General features: G+C 34.2%; 2 protein-coding genes across 2 annotated transcripts; both read right to left on the bottom strand.

The window, feature by feature from the left end:
* On the bottom strand, nucleotides 1,282-4,428 carry LOC107640072. The gene is made up of 4 exons (XM_016343627.2): nucleotides 4,399-4,428; nucleotides 3,448-3,765; nucleotides 2,114-2,437; nucleotides 1,282-1,498 (listed from the first exon to the last, which is right to left on the bottom strand). The coding sequence occupies exons 1-4, from the start codon at nucleotides 4,426-4,428 to the stop codon at nucleotides 1,493-1,495; spliced, it is 678 nt and encodes a 225-aa protein (XP_016199113.1). The 3' UTR covers nucleotides 1,282-1,492.
* Nucleotides 10,051-11,004, bottom strand: LOC107640071. Its single transcript, XM_016343626.1, has one exon. It carries the CDS (start codon nucleotides 11,002-11,004, stop codon nucleotides 10,051-10,053), a length of 954 nt encoding a protein of 317 aa, XP_016199112.1.

Raw genomic sequence — 12,215 nt, 5'->3', positions numbered from 1 at the left:
CTTTTTTGTGAATTTTTTTTTCGATTTAGGCATATTTAGAGAGATAAATTTTATTTTGGTCCTTAAATTTGTAAGTTGTATTGATTTAATCTTTAAAATTTTAATTATTTTAATTTAATCTCCTAAATTTAAAAAAGTGCATCACATTAGTCCCTCATTTATTTTCTGTCATTGAGACAATAATACTGTAAGTGTCGTGTTTTACTCCTTGTCATTGGTTAGCTAAGCTGGCGAATAAAAAAAATTGCACCAATTTAATCATTTTTCCTTTTATAACCTAAACCAAAGAACAATGTTATCTTCTTCTTCATGTATGTGTATCTGTTCTGCCACCCCAAAGTTCCTTTCTCTGCTCATTATCACTACAAAAAAATGCCTATGGCCATGGTAAAAAATCGTGACCATAGCTAGTAAAAAAGGTGACCATAGATCTATGGTCACGGTTTTGGACCTATGGTCATGATTTTTTACCATGGTCAATTCTCTCATGGCCATAGGTCTATGGTCACGGTTTTTTGAGCTATGGTCACGGTTTTTATGGTCACGATTTCAATTTTCAAAATCTGACACTTTAGGCCACGTTTTTTACCGTGACCATAAGTTAATCTATAGTCACGGATTCACCGATGGTCACGGTTTTTTACCGTGACCATAGCCTCTATGGTCACCCCTCCTTAAAACCGTGACCATAGATAAGGCTATGGTCACGGTTTTCACAGTGGCCATAGCCTCTATGGTCGCCCTTCCTTAAAACCGTGACCATAGCCCTATCTATGGTCACGGTTTTCACCGTGGCTATAGACTCTATGGTCACCCCACCTAAAACCGTGACCATAGCCCTATCTATGGTCACGGTTTTTCACCGTGGCCATAGACTCTATGGTCACCCTCCTTAAAACCGTGACCATAGCCCTATCTATGGTCACGGTTTTTCACCGTGGCCATAACCTCTATTAAAACCGTGACCATAGCCCTATCTATGGTCACGGTTTTTCACCATGGTCATAGACTCTATGGTCACCCTCCTTAAAATCGTGACTATAGCCCTATCTATGGTCACGGTTTTTCACCGTGGCCATAGACTCTATGGTCACCCCTCCTTAAAACCGTGACCATAGCCTTATCTATGGTCAGAATTTTTCACGATGGCCATAGCCTCTATGGTCACGGTTTTTTAAAACGGTGACTATAGCCTGTTGTTGTTTATGAGATTCAATTTTTTAAAATTATAATCACATCCCAAAATGATAATAATAACAAAATAAATCTAAAAATAAGAAATTCAAGAAATCTAAATCACAAAAGTTTCATTATAAGATACATATGTTTAATTTTTAGTCTAAACAACACAAATCAAAATAGAGTGGAATTTTTCCAATTACATGTAATTCCTCAAAAAGTACATAACACATCAAAATATTACATTTACATAACTAAGGTGGTAAGACCCATCTCATGTGATATTTGTATGGAACATATTTTCTTCATCACATCATGTCTTCGTGCACGTAAAAGAAATAAACATGTTAGATATCTTGCAAAAATGCTTTTGATGATGCAATACATATGCAGCAAAAGAAGGGAAACATTCATTCACAGCAACACTCAAAAATTATTCACAACCATCATTCACTTCAAACAGCAGCTATTGCAAGAATGCAGCAGTAGTGATAGCTTAGACTCAGAAATTCATCAAAGTTATCACTACTGCACAAATAATTCAGAATTTGTTCATTCCAATAGCAGCCAACACAAGAATAAGGCAGCAATAATACTATGTAGCAGCATCGTATAAACCAGTTTAGCACAAAAGTAAAACAATGAAACAGCAACATAGGATCAATAACAGTTTAAACCTAATCAACAGCACCAAACAAACTAATTTAGCACAGGACAGATCAATGAAGCAGCAGCAGGAAACTAAATTAGAACATGGCAAGTAATTACGAGCACAGGAAAACCAATTTCAGATAGAATAAACATCAGAGTTCAAACCTAAATCCACTACAAAATCAATTGACTACCTAACCACCTAATTCAACTAAGTTAACCTAATCAAACAGCAACCAAAAGCATACTATTAATTTAACTAGAAGTTTCGAATAGTACTTACTTCCATATCATTTGATACATGGTTCGATCCAAGTGAAGGAGGAATGCTTCGCCGCGCATCATTTGGTGCACTACTCGCGTCAGGCAGAGATTGTTGGGTAGCTTCTATCATTACTTGCACTTGTTCTGCACTTATACCAGGATTGACTTGTTGCAACAACGTTTTAATCAAGTTTGTTAAACCATCCAACTTGGAAGTTAAGTTATTTTGATTTTTCTCCATAGTTGAAACCACTTCATTATGTTGTTGCTGCATTTGTCGAATTTTTTTCTCCTTTTTAAGAGAGGATTTTGTGATTGATCGACCATAATAGAATATTGGGTCCTAAAAGGAGAAACGAAGAATCTGCATTGTAATGTGCAAAATACTCTCTTTCTCTTTTTCTCAGTACACAGAACCCTATCTATCTTTTCAAAAGAACAAAAATGGACTACGTACAACTCTTTAGCTCTCTCTCTTTAAGAATACAAAACCAAGAAGGGTTGTGCAGTGATGAGAAACAAGTTAGAAAAAACAAAATAAAGATAAAAAAGAGGTGGCAGCACTTAATCCAAAAGGGAACCAAATCAACATGGAAGAATGAGAAGCCAGAATCTTAGTCAAATAAAGTAGTCATATATCAAAGGCAACAAAACAAAGCCTTTCCTTTAACACCAGCCAACGCAAACAAACAAACAAACAAACACAATCTAACATATATCATATTTAAACACCCTTCCTTGTCAGAAAAATTCAAAAGGGAAACAAAAACTGCATATGTTATGTTATTTTCATGTTAAGCACTAAGCAGTAACTGAGAGTAATAATAATAAAGTTATGAGTTTTTGTTTTGATGTTTGCATATTTTTGTGCCCATTTCACAATAAAAACAAAGAGATTTCCAATGATATCTTCCACCGAGTGTATAGGAAACACACATAATCACACCCAACACCAAACCATAGAAACCTGAGCTCCAAAAACCTTTCTTTTCTTTAATTTCATTGCTTTTTGCTGCTTCTTTCAGCTACCCTTTTTTCCATTATATAAACCCATCAATCTCCATCAACCTTTCCCTCACAAATTCATCATTTGCAAAATTAACTTAAAAAAGAAAAAAAAAAAAAACTCTTTTTTCATTCTTCATTTTTTCCCTTTTTCCAAATCAGCTCCATCTTTGGCCAGATATATGCACATGCAAAATTTATGTAGTTTACATACAAAGGCTTCTGGTAGTTTACATAACCCATACATTAACTAATCCGTTCTGTGATGATTAAATCTGTCCTTTATGTAAACTATATATAAAATTGATCGATAGAATCAATCAAGGAGTGTGTGTGATTGAATGTTACCCAGAGGAAGCTCGTGGTGAAACTGAATGGGGCACAGCTCAACGGCGGACTCCACCCGTGGTAGCGACGGTGAAGGCAGTGGAGGCGGTGAGACGCGACAGAGGAGCTTGGCGACGCTAGGGTTTCTGCCTTCGTCGATCTTGGGGGCTGTGACGAAGTAGGGGCTGGGAGGAAGGTGAACGACAATGGTAGGGGGTTGGGAGGAGCACGGTGAAGGTGGGGGCTGGCTCGAAGGAAAACGGTGAGAATGGGGCTGTGACGAAGTATAGAGTATCTATGGTCACATCCCAAAACCGTGACCACAGACCCTTTTGGCCACTGTAAAAAACCGTGACCATAGACCCTTTAGGTCACTCCTAAAACCGTGACCATAGACACTTTTAGGTCACCCACCAAACCGTGACCAAAGACCACTTTAGGTCACCCCCCAAAACTGTGACCATAGACCCTTTAGGTCACTCTTTTTTGAAAAACCGTGACCATAGACCCTTTTTGGTCACCGTAAAAAACTGTAGCCATAGACCCCTTTAGGTCACCACTAAAACCGTGACTATAGACCCTTTTAGGCCACCCCCCAAAACCGTGACCATAGACCACTTTAGGTCACCCCCAAAAACGTGACCATAAGTATCCTATGATCACCCTTTTTGTAAAAACCGTGACCATAGACCCTTTTTGGTTACTGTATAAAACCGTGACCATAGATCCCTTTAGGTCACCCCCCAAAACCGTGACCATAGACCCTTTTAGGCCACCCTTTTTTAGAAAACCGTGACCATAGGTACCCTATGGTCACCCTTTTTGTAAAAACCGTGACCAAAAAAACCGTGGCCATAGACCCAAAATGTTGTAGTGTTATTACTGTCACCTCCTCTTTCTCTCTGCAAACTTCCGCTACTTTTTCACTCCCACTTCATCTTTCACGTGCATCCACTCCTCTCAAACTCAAACCCTCCCAGCACCATCACCATCACCATCCATAACCACAACATAAAAACAGTACCAGCAACAACGAACAACGTTTTAAGCCGTAGTAGCATTTTCTCCTCTTTCTTCCATCACCTTTCCTTCCTCATCTCTCATCTTACTTCTGTTGGATACCTCCACCGCCTGTATTTGGAACCTCAAAACCTTCGCGCCGCCCCTAAGTTGTCGCTCCAATTCAATGCCGAAGTTGCCACTTGCTTTGTCTTCGTCGTTGATAGACCATGCGGTTCGTGTTTTCTTCCGTTCTCAATCCAATTATTTGCTTTCGATTATTGACAAATATTGAATTGAACTAAATAATTGTATGCTTAACAACTCATTCAACATCACAAAAAGCATATGCACATGCATGAAGACAATCCAAAGTAGGATCTAGAAAGGGAAAAAAAGGTCTATGATTTGTATTATAAAAAAAACAAAGATCGAATTACTGCAATTACATTAGCTGTTTGTAAGGAGTAAGTCACGCCACTCAGAATGACTGTTCTAGTGACGAAAAATAGTTATGGGATTAACGTGGTGTACCTTTTTGAATTTAGGATTCTAAATTAGAGTAATCGAAATTTTAAATACTAAATCAGTGTAATGTACGAATCTCAAAAATTAAAGTGAGATTTAATTCCATAGTTAAACGGTTAGAATACAAAATTTATTCTTGTCGTGCATGAAAATATCTATGATTACAGTTTGTTTATCTTAACAAATATAATGCACTATGTACACTATGTACCCCAAAATAACATGTCATTTTGCAATTTAGTTTTGTATTTTTTTATTTAAAATAAATAAGCAGCTTTATTGGTGCACTATATACAGAGGATGGATACTGTTATTGTAAGAAATTATATTATTATATGTTGTCTTATGTGTGTGATGTGTTTTATTTTATTAGTTTAATAAATATTTAATTAAATAAAAGAAGTTGTATGATTATTTTTAAAATGTAACCAACTTGATGGAAGTTGGTTTTATAAAAAAAATAGAATTCAGTTCTCTCTTTCTACCAATGAAGTCTTTCTTCTTCACTTACCATCAATAGCTAAATTGAAAAAAGAATTAAGAAGGTAAAAGAATAGAAAAAGTTAATTTTTCTTAATATTATTATCATCATGGATCAAAGTTAGTAACTATTCTTATTTTTATTTGTGATAATAATGAATTTCAAGATCTTTTATGTGAATGATAATTTTATAATGTATATTAAAAATCATATTAAGTTTTACATGTGGTATCAGAGTTTTAGATTGTGAAATTTATTATTATCCATACAAATGAAATTTCTACTGCATAATTGATATAGCATGAGATTTGTAGTTATGAAAACTTGTAAATATAATTTCACTTCATGTGGTTTCGTACATGATTGTTTAATATAATGGATAACCATGGTTGTACGCAGGGACGGATCCAGAAATATTATCATGGGGCCAATAACATATATAATATTAAAAAATTATGCAAAAAATTATATAATGTAAAATGTATTACAAAAATATACTGATAGAGAATATATTTTAAAATACAAAAAAATATGTATGTATTTTTTATTAACAAAGTGGTCGATTTTTCGTATCATAAAATTCATGGATAATAGAATCTGTGTCAAATTTTTCAGCAATTTTTTTTTAACATAATTAAAAGACAATTAGCAAGAAATTTATCTTTTATTTTATTTCTGAGTTATTCTTCACAACATTCATAGTTGAAAAAGATCTCTCAGTTGTAGTAGTTGAAACATAGAGAATTAATACTAAATGAATCAAGAAGGACGCTCACAAGAAGGGAAAAAAATTCACTTTATGAGATTTGAAAAAATTTATTTAATTTAAAAATATTAGTAATAATATCTTTTCAGATTTTTTTAATATTGTTGCTTACTTTTTAGATATTAGAAATCATTAATATTTAAGTTAGATTAAACTTTCATTTATATTAAACTAAATACTAAATAAATTTTTTAAAAAATTAAATTATACTTAATAACTTATTACTATTAATCTTTTTTTAAAAAAATTGGGGGCCGAGGCCTCCGCTCGCCCCCCGTATGTCCGTCCCTGCTTGTACGTATAATGATTAAGAATGTGCTATCATGCTGTGCTATTATGTTGTGCCCATATCGATATTGGTTTTGTGAAGTTATGCATTGTGCTGCTTGCATATTCATAAACAGTAATTTTTTTTCTTTTTCTCTTTTATTTTGTAACAACAAAAGAAATTTTTGTACTAAAATTTTGAGATTTGTTAATCACTCAAGTGATCAAATCTAAATTTTTTTTAGTTAATTCCATGTTTATAATTTTGTATCAATTACATATAAAAAAGATGCTAAATGATAATTATTTATATATTAATTAAAGTTCATTGTTATAAGACATTTAGGTAGCGTTTGTTTTCGAAGATAGGACACAGAGACATGTACAACGAATGATTAAAACGTGTTTGGAGGTAGAGACATGGACATATAACATTGTCTCCAGGACACTATTTTATATTTTTATGTCCACTCTTTTACGAAGGACAATGATGGACACGGTGTTGGAAAATAAAAGAACAAGGCACACACACTCACGAAGAATATAAAATGAAGAGGAATGTATTGAATGTATTTGTGTGTTGTTATTTATGAAATAATTACATATGTATTTATACTTTTCTTTGATGTCTAAACTTAATACATTCTAATAAATAAATGGTTTAAATTAAAACTAAATATAGACAACTTATTCAAACTATGGTTTCTATTCATTCTTAAATTCTAACCATCAAGTTTATTTTTAACATTCTCCCTTAAACTTGATAATTTTTTGACTCCAATCATAATCCTTAACTTTTGAAAAGCATCATATTTCAGAGGTTTTGTGAAAATGTCAGCAACTTGATCAAGTGATTTCACATACTCAACCTCCACATGCATGTTCTCAATACATTGTCGAATAAAATGATACTTTGTTTCTATGTGTTTGCTTCTGTCATAAAACACTGGATTCTTTGCTAGGGCAATCGCTGACCTATTGTCCATAATGATCTTGGTGGATTAAGCTTGCTCAAAATGAAGTTCCTTCAGTAGTATCTTCAGCCAAATTGCATGACATGCACAGGCAGTGGCAGCAACATATTCAACTTCACAAGTTGAAAGAGTGACTATAGGTGATTTCTTTGAACACCAAGAAATTGCATTATTTCCTAAAAAGAAAACAAAGCCAGTAGTACTCTTTCTGTCGTCAATATCCCCAGCATAATCACTATCACAATAGCCCATTAATTTGAATTCATCTGAAGCTGAATAAAACATGCCATACTCAAGAGTGCCTCTAAGATAGCGAAGAATTCTCTTAGCTGCGTTCATATGAATTTCTGTTGGATTCTCCATGTAACGACTAACTAACCCAACTGAAAATAAAATGTCAAGTCTGGTACAGATCAAATACCTTAAACTCCCCACGAGACTTCTGAATAATGTTTGATCAACTTTTCTTACACCTTCTTTCTCTTTGGAAAGTCTGACTCCACACTCCATAGGTGTATTGGTAGGATTGCAATCTAGCATATTGAGTTTCTTTAATAGCTCTCTTGCATAAGCCTGTTGTGAGATGAAAATTCCATCCTCCATTTGTTTCACTTCAATTCCCAGATAATAAGACATTAGTCCCATATCACTCATCTCAAATTCTTGAGCCATTACATTCTTAAATTCTTCAAACATTATTTGATTGTTTTCTGTGAATATAAGGTCATCCACATAGACACAAACAAATAACAAATTTCCTCTTTCTTCTTTCACATAGAGTGCATATTCATGAATGCACCTAGTGAAACCATTATCTTGAAAATGCGTATCAAGACGATCATTCCAAGCTCTTGGAGCTTGCTTCAGTCCATATAAGGCCTTTTTAAGCCTTAAAACTTTATCTTCACAACCCTCAATAACAAAACCCAAAGGTTGTTCAATATAAACTTCTTCCAGAAGATTATCGTTCAGAAAAGTAGACTTCACATCCATTTGGTGGATTTTCCAGTTGTTCTTTGCTGCAAGTGACAACAATAGCCTTATCGTCTCCAAGCGAGCAACTAGAGCAAACACCTCATCATAATCTATTCCTTGCTTCTGCTTATACCCTTTTGCAACGAGTCTTGCCTTATACCTTTCTACATCACCTTTAGAGTTTTTCTTAACTCTGTAAACCCATTTGACTCCAATAGCCTGATGACCACTTGGAAGTGATGCAAGTTCCCAAGTGTTGTTCTTCTCAATTGTTTGAATTTCTTCCTCCATAGTTTGTATCCATTTCTCATCTTTGACAGCTTCTTTAAAATTTAAAGGCTCATCATTGGAGAGTAAACACAATAAATTTTCATCCTCTAGCTTTTCTGTTTGCTTATAAAGATCAGGGAGACTTCGATATCTATGAGGGCCTTCGCTTGAACTAGAGGATGGAGAAGATGATGATGATGCTAGTGGGGTTAATGCCGGTGTTGAAGGATCGATTTTGCCTTACACTTCTTACATCGGGGCTTCTTTTTCCTCAAAGTAAGGCAGAAAATCATAAGTGACTTCATTTTGTGTACTCCAGTCCCACTTTGCATTTTCTTCAAACTCAACATCTCTGCTTATTATTACTTTATTATTGATGGGATTGAAGAATTTGTAGCCTTTAGTATTCTCCTCATAACCAATATATACAAGCTTTTGGCTCCTATCATCAAGTTTTGTCTTTCTTGCTCAGGAATTTGGACATATGCAATAGATCCAAATACCCTTAAATGTGATACATTAGGCTTCAAACCACTCCATGCTTCTTGAGGTGTTATATCTCTCAAACTCTTGGTAGGTGAGCGGTTTGAGAGATAAACTACACATGCAACTGCTTCTCCCCATAACTCTTTTGGTAATGACTTACTTTTTAACATCGTTCTTGCCATATTTAGAATTGTCCTATTCTTTCTTTCAACAACCCCATTTTGTTGAGGCGATCTAGGAACAGTTAGGGGACGTCGAATACCATGATTTTCACAAAATATCTTGAATTCATTTGAAGTGAATTCTCCACCTCTGTCAGTTCTGAGAGCTTTTATCTCATAGCCACCTTCTTTTTCAACGAGAGCTTTAAACTTCTTGAATGCTTCAAATGCTTCGCTCTTTTGCTTCAAGAAATGAACCCATATTTTTCTTGAATAATCATCAATGAAAAGCAAAAAATAGGCGCTCTTACCAAGTGACAAAGGCTTGATAGGTCCACAAACATCCGCATGGATAAGCTAAAGTGGCTTGGTAGCTCTTGATTTGGACTGCTTTGAAAAACTATTTCTTGAATGTTTTCCAAGTAAGCAAGCTTCACATAACTGATAAGGATGATCAGTTGTTGGAATTTCTTTTACCATCTTTTTTGTTCCTAATTCTTTGAGCCCACCAAAATTTAAATGTCCATATCTCATATGCCAAATCTATGGTGGATCTTCAATAAATGACTTCAAACATGTAGCTCCACCGCTTCTCATGTTTAACAAGAATATACGATTTCTTGTCATAGAAACCTTAGTAATAAGATTTTCATTTTTATCTCTAAGCCAAAGATAGCGATCTTCCATGACTATCTTGCAACCATTCTCCATAAGTTGTCAAATACTCAAGATATTATTCTTCATCTTTGGGATGTAATAAACATTGGTAAGAATCTTATGACTTCCATTCTTCATCTCGAATAGAATCGTCCCTTTGCCATTGATCTCTACTTTTGATTCATCACCAAAACGGACGTGTCCTTTTACGTTGGTGTCGAGTGCTACAGATTTACTCCTATCACATGTCATATGGTTTTTAGCTCCATTGTCAAGATACCACGTACTATCTTCAGAATTTTGATCTTCCTTGAGCGTAAGGAATAATGTTGGTTTTTCAACATCTTCACTGTGCACAACAAGTTTATTTTTTTCTTCTTTGGATGTCTGACACTCCCAAAAATAATGTCCATTCTTTCCACATGAATAGCATTCAATGTGTCTTTTGTCAATTGTTCTTCCTCTTCCAAGATCTCGAGAAAAATTTTGATTTCTTTTCTCTTGAGAATAATTTTTCTCATCTCTTCCTCTTCTGTAACCACGTCCTCGTCCTCGTCCACGGCCTCGATCTCGTCCTTGTCTTCCACTTTTGTTGGTTTCTCCTCTAGCATTCCACGAAAGTTTTGCTTGCAAGACATGCTCCACACGTTCTTGCTTACCTTTATCCATTCTTTCTTCATGGGCCCGTAAAGAACCATTCAACTGATCAATTGACATCGTATCCAAATTTTTGGACTCCTCAATGGCTACCACCACATGGTAAAATTTTGAATTGAGAGAACGAAGAATTTTCTCAACAACACAAACATCTTCTAATTTTTCTCCAAGCCTTTTCATTTGGTGCACTATCGTCAAAAATTTGGTGAAATAATCCGAAATGGATTCAGTCTCCTTCATCATTAGAGACTCAAACTCAGCCCTTAGAGTCTTCACCTTTTCAACTCCTATGATGGAATTTTGAAGAGTATCCCAAGCTTTCTTTGCATTGGTTATATTAGCAATCTTCTCAAACATATAAACATCCAAGCCTTGATGAATAATAGTAAGTGCACATTGATCTTTCTTTCTTTTATTTTCTAATTCTTCCTTCTGAACTTCTGTTAGCTTGTCCACATTCTTTGGTTCTACATAGCCTTTCTCAACCATCTTTCATACTCCTTGAGCACCGAGAATTGCTTTCATTCAGGCTGTCCAATTGTCATAGTTGAGCTTAGATAATTGTAGGTATTGAAAAGATAAAGTAGTTTCTTTTGACGAAGATATTTTATAAGTGGCTCTGATACCACTTTGTTGGAAAATAAAAGAGCAAGGCACACACACTCACGAAGAATATAAAATGAAGAGGAATGTATTGAATGTATTTGTGTGTTGTTATTTATGAAATAATTACATATGTATTTATACTTTTCTTTGACGTCTAAACTTAATACATCCTAATAAATAAATGGTTTAAATTAAAACTAAATATAGACAACTTATTCAAACTGTGGTTTCTATTCATTCTTAAATTCTAACCATCAAGTTTATTTTTAACACACGGGATTTAAAAAGGTGGACACCGACTTTTTTATCAAAATTTTTTCCCTTTCTATCCATAGATATTTTTTATTATTCTACTATTATCTCTTCTTATTTTTCCTAATTTTAGCTTCTTCTCTACATCGTAGTTCTTCTTTCTCTCCGTTCCTTTTTTTCAGATACTCTCTTTCTTTGGTAGAATTTTTTACTTGACTGGATAATTAATTTATTTCTTTTTATCGTTCACTCTCTTCTCTATGGCATGCTGTATTAATAGAGACTTAATTCACTTTTCTACTTTATGTTACTTTATTTATTCTTAATTTTGTTATTTTAATACCATTGGTTCATAGACCAATTCTTCTTGTAATTTTCTATACTCCTACATACTCTTATTTTTTATTAAATTAATTTGTACTTGATGTAAAAAATTTGAAATCACATGGCTATTTTAGTCATTTCGCATAATATCTTAATTTTGTCCATGTCTATCCAAACATAATACAGGACATTAAATTAATGTCTTGTCCATCGTATCCAAACACAATACACAAAAAATAATTTTTACTGTCTCCGTTCTATTGTCTTTGTCTTAGTGTCATGTCCTATCCTGTCTCCGAAAATAAAAGCAGCCTTAAGGATCACCCAAAGGTTGATTAGTTGATCTTATAATTAATGAACATGATTGTTAGCATATATATATATAT

The sequence above is a fragment of the Arachis ipaensis genome, chromosome B05, assembly GCF_000816755.2.
Source record: "Arachis ipaensis cultivar K30076 chromosome B05, Araip1.1, whole genome shotgun sequence".
Lineage (NCBI taxonomy): Eukaryota > Viridiplantae > Streptophyta > Magnoliopsida > Fabales > Fabaceae > Arachis > Arachis ipaensis.
This window is presented reverse-complemented; position numbering and strand designations above follow the sequence as displayed.

Coding starts and splice junctions, on each gene's coding strand:
- LOC107640072 (XM_016343627.2), bottom strand. CDS start 4,428: ATGGATGGTGATGGTGATGGTGCTGGGAGG. Junction 3,766..4,398: donor ATGGTGATGGTGCTGGGAGG/GTTTGAGTTTGA, acceptor GGTTTTTTACAG/TGGCCAAAAGGGTCTGTGGT. Junction 2,438..3,447: donor TCACCACGAGCTTCCTCTGG/GTAACATTCAAT, acceptor TTCTCCTTTTAG/GACCCAATATTCTATTATGG.
- LOC107640071 (XM_016343626.1), bottom strand. CDS start 11,004: ATGTTTGAGAAGATTGCTAATATAACCAATGCAAAGAAAGCTTGGGAT.